Source organism: Lutra lutra, chromosome 11 (genome assembly GCF_902655055.1).
Source record: "Lutra lutra chromosome 11, mLutLut1.2, whole genome shotgun sequence".
In the NCBI taxonomy this organism is placed as follows: domain Eukaryota; kingdom Metazoa; phylum Chordata; class Mammalia; order Carnivora; family Mustelidae; genus Lutra; species Lutra lutra.
In genome coordinates this window covers 103,166,503-103,194,297 of record NC_062288.1, presented here as the reverse complement: position 1 = coordinate 103,194,297, position 27,795 = coordinate 103,166,503, and the positions used below count along the sequence as shown (strand labels likewise).

The window sequence follows — 27,795 nt, the reverse complement described above, 5'->3', positions numbered from 1 at the left end:
TGATGATTTTTGAGTATGTTTTCCACCTTTTTTTCCCATTTGTATCCTTCATTGTAAAGTCCACAGAAAAGATTCCCACCCATTCAAACTGGGCTGCTGTTCAGGCTATATGAAAAGGATTAGGGAAAAAGTCACAGCATTTCAGCCGGCCCTTGGCCCTGGCAACGGGGCCACCTACCCTCCATCACAGAAGCTTCCAGTGACCTCTGGAGGACAGGAGGAGGATCAGGGACATATCTGGCACACTGGGGCTGCCGGCTGTGTCCTGGGGCCGGACCCGGCTCTCATGTCACTCCCATCTCCCGAGCAATGTTTGGCGCAGTCGGAGTGCTTACTTGGGCCATTAAGAGGCTAACTACGTCTTCAGAAATTAGTAGTGTGACACAGGTATACCCAAAAGCCCCCACAAACCTGGAGAAAATAGATCTTAATCTCGGATAGATATCTCAGTGAGCAGTGAGTTTCATATGACAGTACAGTGTCTGGAAATGCTGATTAAAAATTAATTGCTCTGGTTAGCATTTAAGACTTCCCCATTTAATGAAAGATTTTATTTTTGTAAAGAATTTTGAAGAGATATAAATTCTCCACTTCAACCTTGAATTTCAAATACACATTTTACTAAACTAAGCGTGTACAACACAGACGTCCAGCCTGCCACAGTCTGGTACAGCTACTGTAGCTGATCCCTCATCCTCAGCCCCCAGAGAGCTTGGAATGGTTGAAGATTTAAAGGACATGTCAGGGAGGGGCCAGCGAGGCCAAAGCAGGCAGGCAGAGCTGCAGCGCAGGAGGTAGGGAAGCCAGCAGTGAGCTCGGCGGGGCAGGAGAGCTGGCAAAGTGAAGAGATGGATGGATGCTTCCCCCCCATTAGCTCCTCCTGGAGACCCTCCCCAGGGGCCACCTACGCTCCAGAAGTAACTGCCCTTCCCATTTCTCGGTAAAAAGAAACCAAGCAGAGGAGAAGAACAGGTTAGGGCTGCAGCATCTGAAGGCCGGAAGGCTGCCAGGAGGAGGAGGACCAGGCCAGAGGCAGCGCCTTCCCCAGGCTCAGCATTAGGAACCCGCACCTGTCCCTCCCCAGCCCGCCTCACCCTCAGAGCAGCCCCTGCTCCCCGCTGCCCCTCCTACACCCAGGGAGGAAGCATTCCTGCAGCAAAATCAGATACAAAGAAGGAAAAAAAGACCTGCATTCGACTTTTCATAATGATAGAATTTATAAGCAGAAACTCAGTACGTATTTCTGCTCATTATTCAGTTTTTCCTTGTTGCCGACTTTATGTTTTCTACATAGGATAAGTACTCTGCAATAATTATTTCTTCGTCTTCCAGAGTTGAGTCAAGGTAATCTTCTTCGTGTTCCGGAATATCTTCCAATATTTCATTGACGGCTTCTGTCTCCATATCTTCATCTGTTGAGGCACTGGAGGTACCTGCAATGGAGTAGTGTGGTCACAGCTGACAGGGGAGAACAGAGGGAGGACACACCACAGAATGACGGAGCTGACCCCGTCCCCAGGGCCCTGGCCACACCCGTGGCCGCCCCCTGCTTAGCATGCGGCCCGCCAGTCTCCCAGCTCTGAGAGCCAGACCTACCCGCGGAGTCGGAAGGGGACGTGGACGGCGTGGAGGAAGCGTCTTCGGCCGCGAGCTGCAGGTCCCGAGGAAGACTCCCCCCATTGTGGGCCAGGGTCTGGGCCGCCAGCTGCACGTTCCCCCTGAACACTCTCAGGGCAGCGTCAGCCGCCACCGCGTCGAAGCCCATGTACACCAGCTAGGGGAGAACACGGGGCTGGGCTACACTGCGCCGACCCCCGTCCAGCACTCCCACCTGTCCCCTGGCCACGGAGAACAGCCTTCCAGGGAATATGCATCTAACCCCCGGCGTGCGCACGGCACCGGCCTCCTGCCCCACCGCCCTGCAGCACAGCGTGTGCCGGCGCCGCCCGGGGAGGCATCGAGGAAGCTTGTGCCCAACACGCCCGAGCCCGGTCCTCGCAGAAAGGCAGCGGGCTTGTGGGCCGACGGGATGTGCTCCTCCCGGTGACTGGGGCCTTCAGAGAGGTGATCCAACACACTTGGTGCGCCGGTCAGGGAGGGAAGTGGGGACAGAGCGCCACGGTGACATCCTTTGAGGTCACTGGCAGGGACGCACGCTGAAAGCAGCGGCAGCCGTGTCACGTACTGGGGCACACGAGAGGAGGAAAGTCTACAGAGAGAACTTCCAGCTGCTCTATCTCCTGCTCTCAAAGGAGAGACCCCGCTCCCCTCCCATCCATCGCCACGGCCGTGGGCCTGGCTGGCCTCCTAGGAGGGCCTGAGTGCTCCTGGAGCCCTGTCCTGCCGCCAGCCTTGTCGCCCTAGGCGCCCCCCCTCCCCCCGCCCCCCCGCAAGCTGTGGTGAAGGGCCGCAGGTACATCCTTGCTTACCTGCTCGATGTTTTCCTGGGAAGGACTTTCTTGATGGCTGCTGGTTTCAGGATCTGAATCATTTAACCACCACATCTGAGGATTACTGAGAAGAATCTAGAAACACACAGGAATTTACTCATCGCTCCCATCTCCTCACCGACTCCGTGCTGGGCAGACACGGCCACAGACACACCAGCAAGTCAAGGGCAGGACACTGTGGGGGCACCGGGCAAAGGGCGCAAAGGAAGCAGAGAAAAGGGACCCCTGAGCCCAGGTGGCAGGGGGATGCTGGCGTTCAAAGAAGGCTTCCTGCAAAGAGAACATCTGAGTTGAGGCCTGGGGAGGAACAAGACAACCAGGATAAAGGTCCCTTCTGAGGAAGCAGGAAGGGACCAGAGCCAGTGGGGGGCGGTGGGGGAAGGCAACCAAGAAAACAGCCCTTGTGTCCGAGCTCAGCCTCTGGGCCGACAGGTCATGCGGGGCGATAAAGGTTTCTCAGACCCTGCAAGGCTGACCCATGTCATTTCTCTTTGGAGAGTGTCATGAGCTAGATTTAAAATGTCAAGGAAAGCAGAGCTTTTTGACCGCTGATTTTCATACCACACAACACCTACTCTTAACCTTACAAACCCTCTGGAGATTGTCCCTTTAAATACTTCTAGACCGGTGGCACGTGTCACACTGCGACTTGTGTAGTCAAGCCTACGGCACAGCCACATCACCCCCACCCCCAGTCAGAACTTCCTGCCTTTATATTGTTCCAACACAGGAGGCCACACTAGATACTCAAATCCACTTATAAATTACACATTTATATGTGCGTGTGTGCACTTATATACACACAAATACATAAACATAAACATTTACTTGTGGAAAGTTCTGAGGAATGGACCGGCGGCCTTGAGAATAAAAGGCCAAGGCACGGCAGGCTCCTTGCTGCAGGTAAGGTCCAGAGCAAACTCCTCAGCAGGGCAGACAAGGGCACCCCTGCCCACCTGGCCCCAGCCCCAGCAGGCACAACCCCGGCGGCTCCCCCCAGCTTCCAGCTTCCTTGCGCCACCCCCCCAACACTGCCCTGTGTCTGCCCGGAGAGGCACCCTGTTTGCCCGGCCCGCATGTGTGATCCTCTACAGCTCAGCGTCCCCCCTGCCCCCCACGTGCCGTGCTCCCACGGTGGTGTGTCCTCCTCTGCATTCTGTCTCCCCAGTACTCTGTGTGCTCCCTGAGGCCAGCATGTGCAGACTGAACCAATAAATAAAATGATACTCAAACAGAACATTTTAATTAAAAGAAAACCATCCCACAACTTTCCTCACTATTCTCCACGTCACTGCTAAACTCTCGGTGTTGCAAACGGAAACCTTACACATAGTTCTGCCCCTTGGCCTCCACCACTCTGGCTCTGTCACTGGGTTTGAAAACGGGAGCCTGACCCTTAGATCCAAACTGGGACAGAGCAGAAAGGCCCAGGAAGCGGGACTGCACGCACCACGGAAGGACACTGGAGAGGAGTGTAAGCGGAGGAGGGGTCCCCTGGCCCGCAAGCAGGGGCGCTCGGGGCAGGCCGGGGGTGGCGGGGGTACCTTCAGGGCTTCATCCAGGTTCCCGCCGGCCTGATGCAGGGCCTGCTTGGCCGCGTGAGTGGAGTAGCCCATTCCTTTCAAAGAGTTGATACTCTCCAGCCGGCGTCTTTTCTTTTCTTTTTCCTCTTTCCTTATTTGGGCCAATTCCTTTAGGAAAACAGCAAAGTCACGGAACTGGAAACGGAGACTCTGTAAGAAGCCTGCTCGATCCACAGTCAGTAGGATTCTGGGGGTTGCCAGGCAAAGTGGAAAACAAAAGAAGGGGCTGAACTTCCCTCCGCACGGCTCCCTGAATCACTTCAAGAGGGCTGCGAGGGCAGGGGGCCCGGCTCTGCTCTTGGGGCATGCCGGTGGGAGCCGGAGACCACCATCCGGGCTGGAGGGCAGTGCCTCCCGGTTGCCACCACCCAGCACCACAGCAGGCCACCGAGAACAGGGAGCTCATCACTGCCGGGCCAGAGAAGCGGACGGGCCCTCTTCGGGGGGGGGGGGGGTGCAGAAGAGCTGCCTGCATGGCTGGGAGGACTTCTTGGCCCCTGGTTAATTCCCAGAGATCTTGTTAACATGTGGAGTCGGGATGGGGGTTGGGGGATGGGGGGCAGTGTCCTGGGTGATACCAAACCTGGAGATCTACCCACCCCACTCCAGGTACTTCCTAGGCTTTAAACCTCCAGAATGCTCAGTGTCAGGAGACAAAGGTCATCGAAGTCCACAGTTCTTGACCCTGAGCTCAGAAGTGCCTTCTGCTGCTGCACGAGCCTGAGGAGGTCCACAGAGAGTTCTAGCGGCTTCTCCCCCATCCCAACCCCAATCAGGAGAGTTCAGAATTTAAGAACAAATCTCATTTAAAAAAGCAGATGTTGGGGGTTCCTGGTGGCTCAGTCACTTAAGTGTCCGACTCTTGATTTCAGCTCAGGTCATGGCCTCAGGGTCCCAATGCCCCGGCCCCCACGTCCCCACCCTGCCATTGCCGTGCCCGCCCCACAGCCGCACAGGCCAGCGAGGTGACTCCACAGCACCTGCATTTTGACTTGGGAGTCACACCCGCCGCCGTGTAAGCTGCCTTTCCCCTGCCCCCCCTCTGCTTCCCATTTCAGTTCTTCCATTTAGAGTCCGGAAGAATCGTGCAGAACGTTCACACACACAGAAAGTGCCAGCAGCCACGGGACTCAGGCTTCATCTCACCCAGATCTGACACGAAGTTGGAGCCTCAGAGCCCTGTGCCTTCAAGTACAGGTGCCTAGCTCGCCCTCCTTTTGATCACGTAGAGACACGGGAGGAACATTTTTGTGATGTTTCCCTTTACACTAGACACTGGGCGGAAAAACCAGACGGGGCAGAGGACGGGGTGCCACACTGGGCTGTGCAGCCGAGGCGGCGGCCACCTCTGCGACGCGTTTACAGCTAGCAGGGACGGGGGAAACCCATCCCGACTCCTCCGAGAACAACAGTGGCCCCACTTCGCCGTACCCCATCATTAGCTCTGTCTGGAACTCAGCTCTTCTACTGTAAAATTAGCAATATTAGATACGGTAACATGCCCTCTGACTCCACAATCTCAAGTTTTTTTAACCTCTTCATCTGTAATTGTTTCGTAGGATTGTAGTTTTGTACGTTTGCTTTCATACTGTTAATCGTTCCTGTGACCTGACTCACGTTTCTAGCTGAGGATGCCATCCCGAACTGTAACCGTGGCTCCACGGGAAAACAAAGCCCCCTCGAATATGGCCTCCAGAAATCTACCATGGTGAGGGGAGAGGGAGAGAGGGGACATGCCCAGACAGGCCACCTGGATAATGTGCATGGGAGCTGCGGCCACCACCACAGGGAATAAAACTAAGGAAACTGCACTGCCTGGAAATTAATGCAATTAAAAAGGACAAGTTTCTCCTTTCTTCCCAGTCTGAATAGAGAAGTATAAAGCGCCCCCTGTGATTAGAACTACCACAGAACAATCTTTCTCTTCCTTCATACCCAAGAGCTATAGCATTTTGCAAATAGGCTTACTATCGCCTCAAGTTTCACACCTACTCCAAGGCCGAGACCCAGTGTCGCCGAGACCACGCTAAGTTACCTCTCTGCGGTTGGTGATGTGGGCTGCCGCGTGGTCCACGTTCCCGTCACAGGCCCTGAGGCCAAGCCGGGCTTCCTGGGCAGTAAACCCCAACTGCAACAGATTGTGAACTTTCGACGGATCGATATAGAGCTCTTTAAAGAGCTGGCGCGCCTACAGACGAGAGAAAAATACAAGAATCCTATAACTTTAACAACATTAGAGCTTAACCCAAAGCTAACACCCGGAAAGAAGAAGCTTGTACCCGATATGAATTACGGTAGTCAGATTTTATTTTTTAATTTGACACAGAGAGAGGGAGAGCAAGGAACACAAGTAGGGGGAAAGGGAGAAGCAGGCTCCCCACTGAGCAGGGAGCCCGATCCCAGGGAGCCCCATTGAGCGGGGACCCCAGGATCATGACCTGAACCCAAGGCAGATGCTTAATGACAGCCACCCAGGCACTCCCGGTGTGTCAGATTTTAGGTAAACGCTCTGAACTCTGCTTATTATCAACTAGCTAAAAAACGATTACAGACATCACTCTGCCCATGTGGCGTATGGTAATGTAACAGAAGGAAACAGGATAAGTAGCCGCGATCTTTTCTGTTTTTGTAACAAAATCCCCTGAATCGGAGCTGTGCACGAGGCATTTCTCGCTGTCTCCTGCAACTGGGTGTAGCTAGGTGGTTAAGTCTAGGCCAGTGGCATGTAGCAGGAGTGACAGCCCCAACTTCCCGTCCTTCCGGAGGGGCCCCTGCACTCGCTCTCTTGCCCCCTCTGCTGGCTGGAAGAGGACTGACAGGAGGGGCGGGGGCGGCTGCACACAGGCTGGGGAGCTGCTCCCCAGCTCCCCTCCTCACGGCCAGGTGAGGCATGGAAACCAGCAGCCAGTTAAAGCCCCCGTCTTTCTGAGGTTTCCTCATGACAGCATCTCACCCGCACCCTAACAGATGCAAGTATGGTGCCGGCGTGTGTGAGGCAGAGGGCACGGGGGCCAGATGTGTGTTCTCACTAGTCACGAACTACTGAGTTGATGAAATACTGAATATTTGGGGAAGGAAAAAAAGGCAGGTGACAATGGCTACAACTCTGGAATGTTCATTTTCTTACCTTGTTGAGATAGTCACGAGCCTCTTCGCCATTTCCACTGTGATAATTTCGGATACCTTGAAGCAAGTAAAGTCTTAAAAACAATACCTTCTCTTTCCCACAGTTCCCCTAAAATTATTGGGGGGAAAAAGGATAAAACGGTCTTATTTCTAATTACAGATCTATAACATTCACACTTGTAATTCCCTTCATCTTTACAGGGGCAAAAGTGCACTCCGAAAACGTTTCTATCTTCACGTACCACTAAGGGCAAAAGTAAAGATCCCAGAGGACGAGGACATCCCCCGTCCCACCAGGAAGAAATGGTGCCAGGACTCCTGGGTGCCTGGTCCTTCCGGTCAATAAGGAAGTAGACCAAAGCCCAAACCGGGGATGCTTTATGCTGCCCTGAGATTTCTAAGCCGAATTCTGATGACTTGTGGAAATCCCCTTAGAAAAATCCTTATTCGAATCACAGCTCTTGAGCTCTGACTCACTCGTGTCAAAGGCTACCATTCAAAATGTCTATTTTTTCTGCATTTAAATCTTCCATGAAACTCTAGTGAACACAGTCACCAGCTCTCTCGGCCGGGATGATCATCGACGGGGTTCTAGGGCTGGACAACTTGGTCCTCCAGCTCCACCCCGCCCAGACCAAAGTTACAGCCCAACCTGCAACATGTTCCACAGCGCCGTGAGAGGACCGCTGGACGAGCGCTGTGCACACTACCGAATCACCTGTTCGCGGCAGTCGGCATTTGTTATCAGGAATAAACTCAAATGGTAGAAACGGGTTCAGTAATACACAAAACAAATCAGAGTAACATACTTTTATGTGGACCAGTCTCTGGTGGTTTTCTCCGTAACAATTCTTAAAGCATTTCTGAGCCAAGTTTAATTTCTTTTCTGCATCGTCAAGGCATTCCAGCTGTTCCAGGCGGAAGTAGCACCACACGATGTCCAGCTGCAGCACGGCGTAGTTGTCCACGGTGTCCAGCAGCTCCCTGCAACACTCGCTGCGGGAGCGAGAGGAAAGGACGTCACAGGAGAGGAGCGTTAAAAACCTATTCGTGGATCGCTGCAAGTCTTTCCCAGGTTCTGCTGTATTCCCCAAGACCGAATGCTCCACAGCACAGACCCCAGTGTCTACGAAGGGAGCTGTATTCATCATCGGAATTCTCCCAATGGGAAAAAGGCAGTTAGGGCTCAGGAATAACGGTCTAACACACACACACCCTTGCTACTCTGGGAGCGAGGTTCAGCAGGGAGTGGAAAATTGCGTCACTGCGTCAGCAAACATGAGGCGGCCATGGCTTAAAGCAAAGGTTTCCAGCCCTGACTGCAAATCAGAATGAGCTGTGAGTGAGGAATTTTCTTCTTTCTTTAGTCCACACTGGTGCTGGGACCCCATTTACATCAAACCATAACAGAAGCCTGGAGACAGAGCCTGGATGTTGTGTTCTGGAAATCTCTCCAGGTGACTCTAAGGTACAGCCAAAGTGGAGAACCAGTGCCTTAAAGACCCCCCCCACCCAAAATCTCCACTTGCTGTCAATGTCTCCCCTGATGAAAACAAGACATTCATGTGCAACCACAGTCAAGCGGGGAGTAAAAATGAGAAAATGCCAGGCTCTAAATGCTTAGCTGAGCTGGGGGCCGGGTGCAGACTGGATGCTACTCCACAGCCGTCCCCAGCCCCAGAGCAGGGGGACGACAAGATAAGGGAATGTTGGCAAAGATGGACATCAAACTTATTTATTCTGCCTTTAAAATGTGCTTTTTAGGAATTCATAATGCACCCCTAGACCTCAAGTCAGAACTTTGTCAACAAAAAAGGAAAACCTTCAGGACAAACTTGAAAGGTCTCCCCTGTTTGTTTTCGTGGGTATTCTATTAAAGGAAAGATGGCTCTTGTACAAACTGCAGAATCTACGTGCCCTCAAGCTTCCCCCCTTGCCTATCAAAATCCACATGGAAGAAATAAGGAAAAACCAAAGAAATGTGATGGTGTCGTTTACACTGTGAAGTGGGAGTCTCCTGAGTGCAGGAGAAATACACCAGAGCGGGCTTTTCGGTCATCTGTCCCAGCTTTCGGTCACAGTGTCTGCTCTACAGAGAGGTCGTGTAAGGGGCCCACTGTATTTTATACACGTGTGCGCACAGGACCCTGCCTGGGCAGGGAACACTGTCTCTGAACTGCCTGCTCAGCTTGAAAACTCTGTGGACTGTGGTCTGATCTCACATTCTAGACTCCTTTTCTAGGAGAGAAGACGATCCTGCTGTCCCTAAGAAAGCAGGGGACATTTTGTCACAGTTTTCAAGCCCCTACCTGTGCGTGTGGGGTCATTCACGTTTAATACGCATGCAGAGCAAGGCAGAAACTGCCTCATTTCGGGTAAAAAGAGAACCACGTGTGCAAGCTCAGCTCAGAAGGGACTACTGGGCAGCCTGAGCAACAAGCATGGGTCTCAGGCTAGCGAAGGACGTGTCATTCTTTTCGTTTCAAAAACACTTTCTCTTCAGGTAGAGGCCTATATAAAAGGGATCATGAAATCAACACTTCAGAGTTAATAATTTTGAAACTATTAGGCCTATATTTGAACCTGATCATGTCACTCAGAAAAAAAAATGTTAAAGCCCTGTATAAAACTGTACCTTAGAGAATAATTTTATTACTACTACCTTGGCCTATGGTTTTAGTAGCTTTCACACTCAAGGATCAGTAAGTTTTCATGTTAAAAACATTAATTAAAATAAATAAGCAACATTCATTTAAGTAAAGCCTACTCAGTCTAGCTTTAGAAAAATTAAATCCCACTTGAGCTGAAGTCAGTTAATTAACAGAAATGTATTCTATTTGCCTTATGATTTTAAAATTTTTACGTAAAATAAAGGGATCAGTTTTAGGAAAGGCGAACTAAGCTTATGTATCTTCATTCTTTTTTTAGGAAAGGTTGACTAAAGTCATTTTCAATCACTGGCTTGAAGGAGTTGGATCACAGTCCACCTCGGTGGTGCCTTTCCTATTTCTTGTCCTGGGGGCTCACTGCGGTTTTTTTATCTGGAGGTTTACAGTTTTTAACCAACTGGGGAAAATTCTGGCTAATTTCTCAAGATTCCGCAGGGGAGCCCGGCTGCCTCCTTTTTCAGGGACTACAATGATCCACATATCGGGTCACCTGAAACCGCCTTATCACCTCGGGACGTTGTGTCCATCTATCTTTGCTCAGTTTCCTGTTGGAGCATCTCTACTGCCCGTCTTCGCACGGACCCATCTTTTCTTCGGTGCCGTCCAGTCCGCACCGAAGCCCACCCAGGGAGCTACGCTTGGCGTCTCCGCGGTGCCGGTGCAGCTCTCTGGTGGGCGTCCCACGTCTATCCAACACGCCCCGTCCTTCCTCTACCTTCTGGAACATAAGGAATTCGGTTACAGCAACCGTGTCAATGCCCCAGCCCAGCCGACGGATTCTATCTTCCATCTTCCGTGCCACTTCCGGGTCTGTTTCCATTCTTTACCACGGGTTGCATTTCCCTGCATCTTTGCATGACCATTAACTTTTCACCGGTGGCTGTTGCTGTGTTGTGATAAATACTACTTTGTCTGGGATGCAGGTGATCCTTTTAAGGCTTGTTTTTAAGCTTTGTCAGGTGGGACCACAGCAGCCTTCAGAAATGATCTTGCCCTCCTGAGGAGCCAACACCTTCTGAAATCTCCCTGGGACGCCCACGATCAATCAGAAAGTCTGTCGCTGTGGTTCTGGCTCTGATCATCGCCATTACTCTTGGCCTTCTGAGTGCTAAAGATTGCTCTCTGCACCTCTCGGGTGCTGACCTCCCCTGCCTGGGGTGGCTTCCTCACATGCAAGTGTGGGTCGTTACTCAACAGAATACTCCAAGGAGACCTTTTGAAGCTCTGGGACCTGCTCCCCTAGGCTGCTCTCCCCTCGCCCGCTGCAGCCTCCCTGGATTCCCAGCCCCATTTCTGCAACTCCGGGGAGAGCAGGAGGCCCCGTCTGGCTTTCTCGTCCCTGCACTGCAGTCGACCGGCTCCCGAGGCAGCCCCAGGAAACAGTCCCGGGGCTCCCCTCGCTTGTTCCCCTGCCTTAGGGATCGCTGTCCTATACTGCCAGAAAACTGACGTGTTCGCACACTTTGCCCAAATTTTCAGTTGTCTGAGGTGAGAGGATATGTGGTCCCTCTTGATCCCTCTTGGCCAAAGCAGAACTCCCACTTTACACTGTAAACAGGGAAAGAAAGGACGCTTGGTCATATACTACACACCATTCCCCAAGATGCAGAACGAAGTCCTGTGAGACCTGCCAGCTTACCTGGAGGTGGGAAAGGAAACAGAACTGAAGTCTCTTCCACCCTTGTCCCTGACCTGCGCCCGCGCCGATCACCTCCACCGAGAGGAAGCGCTCTCACTAAAATGATGCTATTAAGTCAGCCTGACTAACGAGAGCTTCAGGGGAAAAGTGTCATTCTCTAAGAAGGCACTGACAACCGTGACTGGGTTACTGTATCTACGACTTACTGAACATGGTAACGTACTGTGAACAGAAGACATAGTCATTTTTATTCAGGGCTTCCTGGAGACCTGAAAATTATTTCGAGGATTTGTCTGGGATAAGGTTGAGAAAGGCTCACAGAGACAAATCAAAACCAACCATGTCTCAGTAACTGCTGAGGGAGGGACACCTCAGCGGCTCAGTCAGGTAAAGTGCTCAGGGCATGATCTCAGGGTCCCAGGATCGAGCCTAGCATCGGGCTCCCTGCTCTCTGCCGCACCCCTACTTGTGTGCTCACTCTCTGTGTCAAATAAAATCTTAAAAAAAAATACATAGGAATTCACTATACCTATCTTTATTTTTATATATGTTTGAAATTTTCCATAATAAAAAATTACAATTATGGAAGGAAATGAAAAATGCGTTTGCATTTGACGGACCTAACTTTGAGCCTGCGCCGTGTACAGCTGAAGAGAATGAAGGCAGCACAGAGGCAGGGACAAAGAGGTGGAGTAAGAAAACCTGAGAGGAACCGAGCCCTTGTTCTAATTTCATATTGGCCACCTCCTTGCCAAATATCCTTTTTTTTTTTTTCGCTTAAGTTAGTTTAAATTGGGGTTTGTTCACTTAAAACCCAAGGGTGCTTGCTGCTAATATGCTTGGCAAACTATAAACATTTGTATTTATCCGCTTCAAGTGTACAGTAGATCTTGGGGTTTCATCAAAATGGCAAAGAAAATAATCCTAAAGTTGTTAACTTTTTAAATACCAAGGCTACTTTTCAAGCTCCTCTGCCAGGATTATAGTCTCTCGGCACCATTTCCCTCAAGAGGAATCAGGAGCCCCTGGGAACTGCTGACTCCTGGTCTGGGATGAGTCTGGAACACCTTTGGACACCAGCCACCACTGGGATCGGGTCCAAAAGATGCAGCACAGGACCCACGTGTTGGGCACAAATGGTCAATTTAAGCACTGAGGTCTGAAAAACGTCAAATGTGTTAAAATCTGAGTTCATATTGATACTTAAAAAAAAGAGAAGAAAAAAAAAGGAGGAAAGAAAAACCTCACTGGTGATATCCTCTTCGGGGAATTCAAGGGAAGCACCTCATTTATTCTGAAAACAGGAAAGTAAGAAGAAAGAACCAAGCATTTTATTCTTCCTTTACAAACTGTACCTCATTGTAACCAAAGAGCCAGTGAGGAAAAATACTTCTTTTCGGAAGAATCCCAGCAATAAATGCAGAAGGAAAGAGAAGGTGTCACTGTGTGCGGCCCCTAATGAAGCAACGGACTTGGGAATGAGCACCAACACCCGCACCGAAGCCGCCGGGACCAGCTGATGGAGACCGCGGGACGGACCGCGCAGGCGCGGACACAGCTGCTACGGGCGGGCCATCCAAATACAACAAGTGCGTGGTGATGAAGTTCCTTACAGGGAAGAGATGAGCAATCTGAAGGGATAAAATAATTCACAAACTGGTCTACACCGCAACTACTCTCTTCACATTCACGACTGTCTTGGGTGGAAAGCTGAAGCCTGAGGCGTGCGGGCAGAGAGACGGCGCTGGGTAGAACCTGGACTATCTTCCTTAAGGCGGGTACCACCAAGTACAAAAGTGCCTACCAGAAATATTTGTCAGCATCCAACAGACATGGCAAGGCTATTCCATATTCTTTTCTTTTCAGGAAAGCTCTGCCCTTCTCATGATATCCCATAGCTAACATAAGGGCCTAGAAAAAAATACGGAATTAAAAAAAAAACATTACTTTAAACTGTAATAAAACAAATTATATGAAAAGCATATCAAGTCTAGAGAAGTCAAATAAAGATTTTTTAAAAACCCAAGATCACAACTCAATCCAAAAACCAAAATTAAGAAAAACATAATCAAAGCTTCATTTCATTTCAATCCTGAGATCAAGCACTCAATTTAACATGGCTGACAGGGTCATAACCCGCATCTGTCTGTCTGTCTCCATCAGTTTATTCCAGTATCTGCTGATTTAGATCTATTTCTAGTATTCAGTAAGACTGAACAAATAAACAAGCAGCCAGTAATGCTTGTATCCCTTCGAAAAAAAGCATTCATGAGGCACCTGGGGGGCTCAGTCAGTTAAGCACCTGACTCTTGGTTTCAGCTAAGGTCTTGATCTCAGGATCATAAAACCGAGCATTGAACTCCACAATGGAGCCTGCTTGGGATTCTCTCTCTCTCTCTCTCTGCCCTTTCCCCTGCTCATGCGCTCTTTAAAAAAAAAAAAAAAAAGCATTCATTTCACTTTCTAGTTTTCGGGTTTTGAATAAAGATTTGAGAGAGAGAGAGGGAGAGAGAAAGAGAGCACGTGCGCGCGCACCAGCAGGGGAAGGTCAGAGGGAGAGGGAGAAGCAGGCTCCCCACTGAGCAGGGAGTGGGGGGGAAAGGGGGGACACGAACACACACACACACACAAACATGGCTCGATCCTAGGACCCTGGGATCATGACCTGAACCAAAGGGAGATGTTTAACGGACTGAGGCACCCAGCCGCCCTCACTTTCTAATTTTAATCAAGTTTTTTTCTGAAGTATCTGTCAACTCCAGTATTCCTAAAACAATTTTTAAAAGGCAATCCACGGGTGCCTGGCTGGCTCAGTCAGTAGAGGGTGCTGTTCTCGATTTTGTGGCTCTGAGTTCAAGCCCCACATTGGGCACAGAGCTTACTTGAAAAAAAGAAAGGGCAATCCAAAAATGTTTTTAAGTTCATTAATATTTAAATTTGAATTTTCATACAATTCAGCTTTGTAAAGGTTTCCCAAAAAGTCTGGATATCATTTATTTTTTTAAAGATTTTTAAAAATTAAATCACACCCAACATGGGGCTCAAACTTAACAACCGTGAGATCGAGTCACACACTCCACTGACTGAGGCAGCCAGGTGCCCCTGGATATCATCATTTAATGTAAGAGAGTTGTGGGCAAATAATTACCAACATTTTAAAAATAAACAAGCATCAATCCACTGATAGCTACCAAGTTCTTATTAAAACTTAACTTTAATCCTTCATTTTCAACCATATAAGTCATGGAGTGAAGCCTACTCTAACTTGTCCTTTAAAGACAGAACAATTAAAATGGACTTGACCCACAGTCATTATAGCTCTTCATTATCGGAAGCTACTGGACCAGCTCAGATACTGACCTCTGGGTCCCAGCTGTCGAATGCTCCTGCAAAGACCCCTGCGATGTGTTCAAAGATAAAACCACCTCCTGCCTATTCCAAATTACTGGAAAGGCAGGGGAGAGATGGCAGAATCACCTGTCCGGCTTTTTCCCAAATTACACGCCCCTCCTCTTGCCCCCCAGCTCCCTATTCTGGTCTATCCTTTAGAGGACATGCCCTCTGATAAAAAACAAAAACAAAAACAAAAAAACACCCAAACCAGCACTGCCACGGGGAGCTGCCTGTGCGGCAGGCAGTGGATCACGTCACCTGGGAACGTTCACCCCTGCTGCGGGACATGCCACCGAGCCATTCTGTTCTACGGCACTGAACGTCACAGGCTGAGTTGGGGGACGCAGGTGCGTGTCACAGGCTTCCATCCTGTTTAGAAGCTCCCGTGGAAAACGGTTTCTAGTCCTTTGTGATAGTCCAAGACAAAAGAGCTAGAAAACCACTTCTGACAACAAATCAAGGCTTCAGCCGTAAACTCTATAGTACTTACCTTTCTTTCTGACGGAGGAATTCTGATTGATCTGCCCGTCTGGTTGGCTATGTCTAAATACGGTGTGGTTTCTGGATCCACCACCATCTCAGCTGCAATAGAACCGAAAGGAAGTCCGTTAATCCCCACCAGAACACAGTAACGGGACGTTAGGAGTATGAGACTTCGGGGAAGAAAAGTCCCTGCGAACTGTGACCATGGCACCCCCGGTCTCCCCGCCCCGCATCCCTTCCAGCCTAGAGGGAAAGAGCGCGCCCAGAGCTCTGCGCACCTCTCTCCGCCAGTATCTCCAGGCCTCTCTTGGTCCTCTGGATCCTTTTTTCCTTGAGCTCAGCTTCATTTTGCTCTTCCTCCTCAACCTGGAAGTGTTTCCTCACATCCTCTTCGGACTGTTTGAGTTCAAGCACCATGGCCTTCACGTTGTGCGTCACGCCTTGTTCCTCAAGGGTTTTCCCTGTAAAAGTCAGAAATGCCTCTCACGAAAAGAGCCAAAAACACGCTGTGTACTGGTGACGGTCCATTCTGTTCAACGGAACTCTTAAAGCCGCGCGAGTACTCGCGAGCCACCACGCCCCAGGCTCGGCGAGCACACGCCTATGTCCGGCGGCATAATTCTGTCACTGGTAAGAGGGTATTTCCAACTGGAGAAATAACACCCCCAGCCCCCAGCAGCAGGTGAGAAGCCGCAGTGCAGCGGGGAACTGTGAGGGGAGCGCACTGTGGCAGCTAAAAGCAAACCTCTCGGGTTCTTCTGAATGTTGTGGTCCTGGGTAAAGCACGTAACACCCAGGGCCTTACACATAAAATGGGAAAAAAGACTGTCAGACAGTGATGAAACAGAATGAAAGTATATTCACCAAATCAAAAGTTGGTTCTGTGAAAAATTAATAGAATACACAAACCCAACAAAAATTAAGTCACAGATGCAAATAAACCACTAAAATGAAGAATAAACACAGATGCATATAGATTTTAAAATAATGAAACAGGGGTGCCTGGGGGGCTCAGTGGGTTAAGCCTCTGCCTTCGGCTCAGGTCATGGCCTCAGGGTCCTGGGATCGGCCCCCCATCGGGCTCTCTGCTCAGCGGGGAACCTGCTTCCCCCTCTCTCTCTGCCGCCTCTCTGCCTACTTGTGGTCTCTGTCAAATAAATAAAATCTTTTTTAAAAATGAGATACTATAAACTATAAGTATATAAATTGGAATATTTTTCTGGAAAACTCCATTAAATTTTTTTTCCTTGAGAAACTTGACAAACATTCTAACATTTATGAAGAAAAATAAAGATACACCAATGGCCAAGTCACCTCGATAAAGAAGGGCCAAGAACAGGACTTATCTTACTAGATTTTAAAACTACAACAAAACCACAATCATAAAAAAAACTCTATAGGTGAAGGTGGTCAAAAGGCAGAAACTTCCAGTTACAAAATAAGTCCGTCCTGGAATGTAACACACAGCACGTGACTGCAGTTAATACTACTATATTGTATATTTTAACATGGCTAGGAAGTAAAATCTTAAAAGTTCTCATCACAAGAAAAAAAAAAAGTTTCACTATGTGAGCTGACATTGTTGTGTGCCCTCCACAATATATACAAACACTGAATCATTATGTTGTGTACCTGAAACTAATATTCTCTGTCCATGATATCCCAATAAAAAAAACCTTTAGGGTTCTGGTCTAGGAATAAACCTACAGGTAAATGGAAAGGATGGGAAGTGCAGAAAAAGACTTCTAATAAAGGAGGCACCATGGGTCAGTGTGGCAAAGGCAAGTCTAGCAGGGGATATTAGAGAAGCTGGATCCTTCGCCTTTACTCATATATAAAGGGGGCTGTGGACAGACTGCAGACCTCAGGCAGGTTAGGCTAATTAATACACAAAAACGCAGAAGACCGTGAGGCCCTGGGCTTGGGGAAAGACCTTATTTAAACACAAAGGATATAAGGTGGAAATTGATGGCTCTGATAACAATGAAATCAAGGGTTTCCGCCCAGTGAAGAAATACCAGGAACAGAAGTGTCACAGAGATGAGAGGACAGTGAAAAGCTACCCATGACACTGGAAACAGACGATGGGGAATGGCTGGCAGAGAAGGCAGGCTAGGGCCGTGTGCAGGCTGCGTTCCACCAAGCTAGGATGTGAACCTGACTCTGTAAGCCCTAAGAGCCTCCTGCAAGCCGGCTGTAGTGCCTACCTCAGCGGCTACAACAGCTAGCTGGTCTCCCAAGGCCGTTCATGCCTCCTTCAAGTCCTTTCCCCTCCTGCACCCACAGGAATGTTTAAAACCAAAATGTATCAGGTCACCCCCCAGCATCTGTGGCTTCCAGCCTCTCTTGAGAGGAACCTTCTAATACTGCATGAGTTCACAGAGCCCAGGTTTTCTACACGACAGCACTACGGCCATCGTGGGCCAAGTAAGTCTCTGTCGTGGGAGCTGCCCTGTGCTGTGTGATGGTTCCGCAGCATCCCTGGTCTTGACTCCCTGAGTGACAGGAGCATAAGCCTCCATCCCCACCCCACAACCAAGTCACGATAACCAAAAATGTCTCCACGTCTTGCCAAAGGTCCCCGGTGGCAAAACTGCCCCCGGTTGAGAGCCACTGCCATAACTTTTTCACTGTGGCCTCTGTGTGGCCCTCCATCCTTAAAGAGCACTGCTCTCCCCCCAACTTTTTACACTCAACTTTACCAAACCTTTTTCAACTGCTCAAATTCACATCAGGGGGCCCCAGATAGGAGACTCTCTCCATCAGAACACGCCCCACTGCCTTCACTCAGCTTCAGCCCTTCTGCCTTGGAGAGAACTTACTGGAACCCCCATTTCACTCTGAGCATACCTCTACTCCCGTTCTGTAACATCTCCTCAGGAATGCAACGAGCGTCTTTTCTCCCCACCAGCACAGAACCACAGTAAATACCAATTAGAAGGATTGTTTCCTGCTTTATGTTTCTATTTTAATCAGCTCTACAGTAACCTGTTCTAGAGTATAGAGGCAGTAAAGCCACCAGAAATTTGTGACTAGATAAACAGTGAGAAAAAAGACGCAGTCATTGTACTAACACGACAGAAAATCTGCACTTTGCCATGACCTACCGAGTTGAAGCTGTTTCTTGTTTATGACAATTTTGATGTAATTTTCTTGAAATCCAAAGGTTTCAGCAATTCTGTAAAATAAACCGGTACGGGCTGCAGGTAATCAATTTATTATTATCCGATAAATGGAGTTTAATCATGACCACTATTTTATACACTTCCCTTAGGAACGCCCAGTATTTCGATGTCCCGCCTCCCAAACGCCGCTCCACGATAGAGCCAGCTTTCTACACCGTTACTCGAAACTGCGTAAGACACAATGTTCTTTCTTCAACTCTGCTTTACTACTTGTTTCCTCATCAAGTGGAGACCACGCGTGGGGAACGTGCATCGCAAGAGGATGGCCCTTGCCGCGCATCCAGTGAAAATCCGTTCTCTAGGCTCCTGCAGTCTCCTAGGAGAAGCCCGTAACAGAGGCTTGCTCCGGACAATCTACTCCTGTGCGCTGAATGAATGATGCTTCCTGAATCCGTCCCTAACAGCCCTCAAGTAGACCAAAGAAAATGAGAAAATCAGCTTCAGAACCAGAGCCGGCTAGCGCTGGAGGTACTCAAAACACTTACCGTTTAAAAATACAGACGTGGATGACATAACCAAACGGGTCTCAAGAGTAAGACTGTCACCAGTACGTGACAGGTATGTTTTCTTTTTACAGATGGGCCAACAGCCTGAATGTGGCTAAAACACTTGGCTGAATGTCACAGCAAGTGATGAACACACTAAGAAATGAAATTCAAAACTAATGATCTGATGATTATCTCTATTTATGTCATTCACTCACTATTCAAGCGCGTTATCACGTACCTGTTAGCTGGGAGGCACAGAGCTCCCGCCGGTCTCAAATTATACCAGGAAATGAAGGCAAATGGTGCCAGTCTTTGAGTTCTTGCTCTGCCCTTAACTGCCAGTGTGAGCCTGATCGCGTTCTGCAGTGGCCACGCCTCAATTTTCGTTTCCACTAAGTGAGGAGAATGGTCCCTGCCCAGCTGTCTATCAGGACTGTCAAAGGACCCCACGAGCCAGTGCGGGAGGGCCGAGAGCAGCCGCGGCTCCGGACAGCCAGATACTTACTTCGACCTCAGTTCTCTGCCAGTGATGTGCAGCCGCGTCTCCAACAGGTTTTTCCTATCCTATTTTTAAAAAGGCAAATAAAAGAAACTGTACAGAAGGAACTCTATGGAAGTAACTGTCTGCTATGCAAACTACATCAGTCAGGGAAAGACAAATACAGTATGATTTCGCTCGTATGTGGAATTTAAGAAACAAAACAGAAGATCTTAGGGGAAGGGAAGGGAAAGGAAAATACAACATGATAAAAACAGAGAGAGGGGGCGAACCCTAAGAGACTCTTAACTCCAGGGAAAAAACAGGGTTGCTGGAGGGGAGGTGGGTCGGGGGATGGGGTAACTACTGGGGGATGGGCACGAAGGAGGGCACGTGATGTGATGAGCGCGGGGTGTTATATGCAACTGATGAATCATGAAATTCTACCCCTGAAACTAATAATACACTATATGTTAACTAAACTGAATTTAAATTAAAAATTTTTTAAAAAGAAAGAAAATGTACTTCGGCGTGACATTTTGTGGTGCCATTACTCCGTCTAGAAAATCAGGAAGGTTGGTATCAATGTTAGGGACTGAAATGAGGCATGCTGGGCGGAGAAGCTACCGCACACGGCCTGGCACGTGCTGGCCCTGTGACCTAGCAGCCCTCAAGGGGGTAGAAGTGTGTACCCCAGGAAGGACGTCAGCCTCTGGGGGAAAGCAAGACGTTCAGAGGGGTTTGTGATGTGTCTTCACTCACGGAAGCTGGCCTACAGGACACAAGGGCCCAGCCCACCACCTCGGCACCACAGCCACCCTCAGGGAACCGTGCCCACTGAGCAGGGAGTGGACAGAGACGCCATCTTGGAACCTCTTCATTCCCCCCTGGCTGGGCTCGGGAGGAAAAAGCGGCATCACTACGAAAGCCTAGGAGACCATGCAAACCTGCTCAGATTCCACACTCGCCAGCCAGCTTTCTGACTGGTGGTCTGGCTTCCCAGGTGCTGCATACTAGCAAAGAGGCCTATATTCATATATTACCCTTTGACTTCATGAATGGGCATCCTGAGGTAGACACATACATAATTTTCTCTTTCTCATACAGTTCTATATTTTTCTTAGACATTGTTTCAAGTTTTAATGAGATAAAATTTACATTTCATAAAGCTCACCTGTTTAAAATAGGAGTCAGTGGTTTCCATTATTATAAAGTTACACAACCATGATCACATTTCAGAACTTTTTCATCATCCTCTCCAAGAAATACCATATTTTGTGCCCCCTATTCTCTCCCTTTATCCCCCAAGCCCCAGGCAACCATTAATCTCCTCTCGGTCTCTATGGATTTACTCATTCTAGACATTTCGTACGAATGGAACTATACAGCACGTGGCGCTGGTGTCTGGCTTCCTTCATAACGTTTCTGCGGTTCCGCCACATTGACGATGCGTCAGCACTCCACTCCTCTTCATGGCTGAAGGATGTTCCAGCGTGTGGCCACAGTGCATTTATCTGCTCAACCACTGATGGACACTTGGGCTGTGTCCACCTTCTGGCTCGGAAGAGCTAGACAGAGCTCTTTTGTGAACAGAGCTGCTATAAGAATTCATGAGCAAAGCTTCTGCACAGACACGGTTTTCATTTCTCTTAGAGTGAAACTGCTGGGTCCTGTGGGAGCTCTGACACACATATTTATATATTTTCATATCTTCTGAAAATGATTAACACTGATCAGTGCTCAGAGGCCAGCAACCTTTGGGTACCCTGCCCCAATGCCATTTCTGGACTTGAACTACTGAGGACGTGGCCCTGACAGGAGGTGGCCCTGCTTGAGCACTCAGCTGACTACCCTGTAGCCTCCACCAGCACAGAAAAAAGGGAGACATCCTTCCTGATGTGTCCTACTGTGCACGGTCTGGGAAAACCGGAAGTACTCTTTTAAGTCCCCCTTATTCTAAACGCTCATTCAAACTCTAGAAAAGGTAAGCATGTGATGTGTGGCTTTGTGAAGTTTGGGAGGCCTAAGAGGAACAAATTTACACTGTAAATGTTCCAGTTTAAAAATCCCAAAATTAACTCTGAAATTGATAAACATTCAGCATGCAAAGTTAGTTACTTTTCACTTTGGATTGTAGCTTTAAAAAAAAATTATAATTTATCACTAAGTCAACAAAGCATTGCTACACGTACTCTTTTGGGAAAATCACTCACTTTTCTTAGCCGTGGAGGCAAAAAGACCTCAATTGTAGCAATTCCTGTTGTTTTATAATTTTCATTTCCTGTGCCACGCTCGATTGCTTTGCAACGTATTTCTTCGATTATCTTCTCTACTTCATTTTCACAACATTCTAGCCTGTCAGAGTACTTCTTAGCAAGGTCCTGTGAAGCAAAATCAGAAAAGAGATCAATGTAGTGCCAACTCAAAAAAGGGGCACGGTACAGAACGGCTTATGAAGGACTCTAAGGCAATGAGGCGCCTGGGTGGCTCAGTGGGTTAAAGCCTCTGCCTTTGGCTCAGGTCATGATCTCAGGGTCCTGGGATCGAGCCCCACATAGGGCTCCCTGCTCAACGGGGAGTTATGATGGAAGTTATGAAGGAACATTATGAAGGAAGCCAGACACCAGCGCCTGCTTTCCCCTCTCTGTCTGCCTCTCTGCCTACTTGTGATCTCTCTCTCTCTGTTAAATAAATAAATAATCTTCAAAAGAAAAGTAAAGAAACTGCTGACTGGTGGTCAGCCCATCGGAGGGAAATCCAGATGGGCTTGGCATCTAGAGAGATATAGAGGCTAGAAAGGATCCAGGGAAAAATAAAAACAAAGAATAGGAAAACAGACCAAACAGAAGATGTGAAAATAACTGGGATTGTTCTAAGGGTAAAGGAAAAGTGGGCCATGACTTATGTCACTGTAATGCATTATAAATTACTTTAAGGAACAATGGAGTGATCAACTCCCATGGGAGGAGACCAAAAGAAAAAAAAAACACAAAGAAGACATTCTCGTTTTTCTAACTTGTGAGAACAAGTCAAATTAGACTTAAATAACTTTCTTTCTTTCTTTGACAGGGAAAGACACAGCAAGAGAGTGAACATAAGCAGGGGGAGTGGGAGAGGGAGAAGCAGGCTTCCTGCTGAGCAGGACCCCGGGATCATGACCTGAGCAGAAGGCAGACGCCTAACGACTGAGCCATCCAGGCGCCCTTTAAATAACTTTCTTAACAAAAAATTCTCAATCGCTGGTACTGGTTGTAAAATCATTCGCTAGAACAACTCAACAGAACTCAGAAGAATGCTATACTTATAATCATAGTTTGTGAGGAAGGACACAGATGAAAATCTAGGTGAAGAGGCACACAGGTGGGTCTGGGAGGGTCCTGAGTGCAGGAGCTTCTATCCCTGAGGGTCAGGGCGTGCCACCCTCAATGGTCTCCGGTGATTAACTCAATGCTAGCCCTCTCCTCTCCCCAAGGTTGAAAAGTAGGCTGAGAATCTAATCCTTTTTTTCCTTTTTTTTCAAGATTCTATTTACTTATTTGAGAGAGAGTGAGCAGAGCATAAATGGGGGGAGGGGCAGAGGGAGAGGCAGACTCTGCACTGAGCAGGGAGCTCAAGGCAGGGCTCCATCCTAGGACCCTAAGGTCATGACCTGAGCTGAAGGCAGACGCTTAACCAACTGAGCCACCCAGGCCCCCTAAAAGTCTCATCTTCTAATTGAAGTTTGGTCTTTTTGGCCACCAGCCCCATCCTGAAGGTATTACCAAGAGTTGCCTCATTAGAACAAAAGATGCTCCTATCCCCCTTACCACTGGGAATATTCCAAGTGTTTTAGGAGCTCCGTGTCAGGTACTGGGGACGAAGACCAAATAGTTCTCTTATTATGCCATACGTAGCTTCGGAGCCAAGGGACTATAACAAGTAAATTCAGAAAAAAGGTCACAAGATGGGTTGCAAAAAATAAAAAGTGAGGCCTGTCAGGAATGGGAAAGACAGGAAAGAAACCTCTTCCCTCCCAAGCACATCACTGTGTCACTGCACTGGATAATGTGATGCCCTTGTGACAATCTTTAGTTCCTGATAAACAATCCATCGTTTATCTCAGGATACTTGGACAGAGAAAGCAAAGAAGTACATGCTATACTCCAATATAAAAGATTTCTGTCAAAAATGATTAACGTTTTTATCTGAAAAAGCAGGCAAACTTCAATTTCTAGAACCCTCACTCCATGTAAAATAATGCCATTTCTGATGTTGCCATAAAAAATTGAGATGGAAGTATTAGAAAAGTGTTTTGGACAAATGAACAGATAGCCATAGTATAAAAAAAGCTGGGGGATGGGAGCCATTGTTTTATAGCAAACCACAATAGCAAGGAGAACAGAGAACCAACCAGCTGTTCCCCATGAACACATAATACGCGCCCTTAGTGCCATTAGTACTGCGCACCAGTTGTGTAAAATCAGTTCCCAAGTTACTAATTTCATGTAACAAACACTGTGAAGGTATTAAAAATAGTATGTGCCCAGGAAATTAGAGACCATTCTCATATGAATAAAATCTTACTAAACAAAAATAAGTCTGTCAATTCTAAAGTGGGCACCTGCTTATCACTAATACTTTTGGTTACGCCAAAAATTTACACAGTTAAACCTGGAAATTTCCGGGGACTTCAGAATCTTATTTACCAAGGAGACTTACAACGCTGCTATTTATTTATATCTTGAAAGAAAATACCTTCAATGCCAAACCGCCTTCTTTATTTTCATCTGTATATGGAGGTTTCCAAAGTTGAATTCTGTCTTCCCTTAAGAACTGGGTCAATTTTGCTTGGAGATATTTCTTTTGCGCCATTCTTGAAAGCAAAACAGTACATAAACACAGCTCCACACTACATGTCAAAGCATTTCATAACTTACCAAACATGCTGATGCGGTCGATGTGGTAACAAGAGCTCCCCTCCTCACCTCCCTCTCCTGTTTAATCTAAATCACTTTTTTTTTTTAAGATTTTATTTATTTGACAGAGAGAGAGCGCACAAGCAGGGGGAGCAGCAGGCAGAGGGAGAGGGAGAAGCAGGCTCCCCACTGAGCAGGGAGCTCTACGTGGGGCTTGACCCCAAGACCCTGGAATCATGACCTGAGTTGAAGGGAGACGCTTAACTGACTGAGCTACCCAGACGCCCCTCTAAATTACTTTTAGATTAGGGTTTTAACTAGCTCTAAATGTCTCTAAAATATACACATTCTATACATATGCTAAAATACACTATATATAGTTACACATTACATGTTACATAAAGTATGTATTTCAAAGTTGCTAAAGTGTAGCAAGGTTTATTATACTTTTCTGTTTCTTAAACTATTATTCTCTGACTTAAGAGAAAAGATCAAATGAGAGAAAGATGAGTCCTTAAAGCTGTTAACTTTCATAAACAATTCAACATACATACATAAACTCTCTTATATTTGTATTTTGGTGAGTTTAGCACAAAGATCAACCACCTTGGTAGGGTAAACATAAAAGCTGGCTGGAACCATGAATCAGCAATATTCTCTATATCTGAATTTTTAAAATTAAAAGGTTTTGCTAGAAAAGTTTTATATAGTTTGCAATAAGCACACAACAGCAGATCTATGTACTATTCAAATCTAACACTAGTTGGATCATCACTTTACAGCTGAAAACACCCAGGCCCCAGCGCTGTAAAATGACTCAGCCAAAGTCACAAATTTAGGCAGTGCCATACCTAGCACGGGGATTTCCGCCTACAACACAGGACTTTGCGTTTTGTCCCACAATCCTTTGCTGCCTGTCTGGCCTGTGTATGTAACTAGTCTCTCCCAAAGAAGCCCCTGGCAGCAAAGGAGTTGGTCTACTCATCCCTCACCGGCACTGCAGTTCAAAGAGGTAGGGAAGGCTGCTGGAGATGTCAAGCTGCCATCAGAGGAGTTAGAAAAGTAAAAGGGCAATTAGCTTCTAAATGATGAAGACAAGTTCTACTGAGTGAAAAACAGATCTAAGGGTTAACATAACCTTGATAAGTAACTTTCTCTTTTTCTATATAGAGCCTGCAGTATTCCACACCCCCAAAACCCAGTTCGCCTAATTTTAAAATCAAGTTTGTTAACTTCAGTGTATTCCATAAGTGAGTATTTTATTTTATTTAGGCGATTTTTTAAAAAAGATTTTATTTATTTATTTGTCAGAGAGAGAGAGAGCGAGCACAGGCAGGCAGAGTGGCAGCAGAGGCAGGAGGAGAAGCAGGCTCCCCGCCGAGCAAGGAGCCCAATGTGGGACTCGATCCCAGGACGCTGGGATCATGACCTGAGCCGAAGGCAGCCGCTTAACCAACTGAGCCACCCAGGCATCCCTATTTAAGCGATTTTATTTATTTATTTGACAGACAGAGATCACAAGTAGGCAGAGAGGCAGGCAGAGAGAGAGAGAGAGAGAGAGGGAAGCAGGCTCCCTGCTGTGAGCAGAGAACCCGATGTGGGGCTCGATCCCAGGACCCTGAGATCATGACCCAAGCCGAAGGCAGAAGCTTAACCCACTGAGCCACCCCAGCGCCCCCATAAATGACTATTTTAAAAGAAAGTTCATATCTATTTCATATCAGTCTGGGGAGAGAAAGAGGGTCATTAGGGCAGGGAGGAGGAAAGGGTGTAAGGAACAAACACATCAAGAGGAGGCTGCTGTGCACCCAGGTGACCCACAAGAAAACACCCTAGAGATCTTCAACCACTAACAAACTGCTGCTCACGTAGAAAAGCACGAAACACAAATAACTCACACAACCACTATACACAGCTCCTTACTCACAAATCTTCATGAACTCTGGATAAAATACCAACGGGGAGGGATGATCATTTTATGGGCTTCTTATGCATGAACTCAAGCTCTTTGTAAGGTCTAAAGACCCAAAGGGTTTCACAAATGCAGTGTGCACCCCACACTCTACCCACTGACCAAATCAACTGAACAGATGCAGGTCCACAGGCATGAGACTTAATGTTTAAAAAAGATTAATCTGGAGCGCCTGGGGGGCTCAGTGGGTTAAAGCCTCTGCCTTTGGCTCAGGTCATGATCTCAGGGTCCTGCGAAGGTCATGATCTCAGGGTCCTGCGATGGAGCCCCACATTGGGCTCTCTGCTCAGCGGGGAGCCTGCTTCCTCCTCTCTCTCTCTCTCTCTCTGCCTGCCTCTCTGCCTACTTGTGATCTCTGTCAAATAAATTTAAAAAAGAATCTTTAAAAAAATAAAAAGATTAATCTGCTGTTTTGAAATTTACAAAAATGTCGGTTATAAGCAGAATAAAAAGATACATACTTGAAATCAAATCAAAAGCAGAAAGTTTAATAAACCAGTTTCCAGTTTTAACTGGAGAACTGAAAGTTTCATTATGCATGCCACACAATGTTTCATATTACAGCCAAAAAAGGAGTCATGTATGTCAATTATTTCTCAATAAAACGGGGGTGGGGTGGGGAACGGGAGGCGGGAGGAAGCCCAGAAATTCATTAATATTACCGCTCCAAACTGAAAGTGAAACGTTATCAACTACGCCTTTAAAATTTTCGCTTTCACTTCTGTAATGAATCGACCTATGGGGACCTTTACCCAGAGCTTTTCAAATATACATATATACACGCGCATATTCAAAATACACTGTCTTTTCTCCTAAGCGAAGTAGTAAAAGATTCTCGTATTAAAAAATAAGAGTAAGGGAAGGAGATGACAAATGCGGAACCAGATCATCAGAGAAACGCAGAATCAACCACATTTTCTCATTAAATAGCAAAGAAAACCTAGCTTTGACTGCAAATGTGAATCCCAAATGACATATCTGGAATAGCAGTGTTAGCATTCAAGCTTTTTGTCTCGCTAATGAGGTCTACTTAGCGAGTACGTCTCTTCCTCGGCCTCCCCCAGAACAACTCCACAGAAACCCCCACCACCCGGGCCCAGCCCAGCGCAGACCTAGGGCCGCGCGAACCGTCGGCGCGTCCCCAAGCCCCAGGCAGCCTCTGCGCTCGCCGCCCACCGCCCGCCGCTGTGGCCGCGCCCCGTCCCGGGAAGGGGATGCGTCGGGGTCGTGCCGGGAACCGGGGCACCAGACAGCGCCGGGGAGGCCCGCGCCGGGGACCGGACGCTCCGCCGCCGCCTCCTCACCTGCGCCACCACCGCGCCCGCCGCGACCCGCCGAGTGCCCGGATGCGGCAGCGGCCGCCGTTTATTTTCATTCCGGGTGAGGCTGGCCCCGCCCCCGCCGCTGCGGCCGCCACACCCCCCTCGCGCGGCC

The 27,795-nt window shown here is 48.1% G+C and overlaps 1 protein-coding gene across 2 annotated transcripts; it reads right to left on the bottom strand.

Moving 5' to 3' along the window:
• On the bottom strand, positions 1 to 27,795 carry NUB1 (negative regulator of ubiquitin like proteins 1). 2 transcript variants are annotated; one of them, XM_047694603.1, is made up of 15 exons: positions 27,666 to 27,795; positions 24,229 to 24,346; positions 21,708 to 21,875; positions 19,522 to 19,580; positions 18,451 to 18,521; positions 15,622 to 15,804; positions 15,351 to 15,442; positions 13,272 to 13,378; positions 7,969 to 8,155; positions 7,161 to 7,268; positions 6,069 to 6,221; positions 3,995 to 4,141; positions 2,430 to 2,525; positions 1,597 to 1,774; positions 1 to 1,433 (listed from the first exon to the last, which is right to left on the bottom strand). In XM_047694603.1, the coding sequence occupies exons 1-15, from the start codon at positions 27,734 to 27,736 to the stop codon at positions 1,255 to 1,257; spliced, it is 1,917 nt and encodes a 638-aa protein (XP_047550559.1). In that variant the 5' UTR covers positions 27,737 to 27,795; the 3' UTR covers positions 1 to 1,254. The 2 variants fall into 2 exon arrangements, with proteins under 2 accessions (XP_047550559.1, XP_047550560.1); XM_047694604.1 differs by lacking the exon at positions 27,666 to 27,795 and adding an exon at positions 27,474 to 27,630.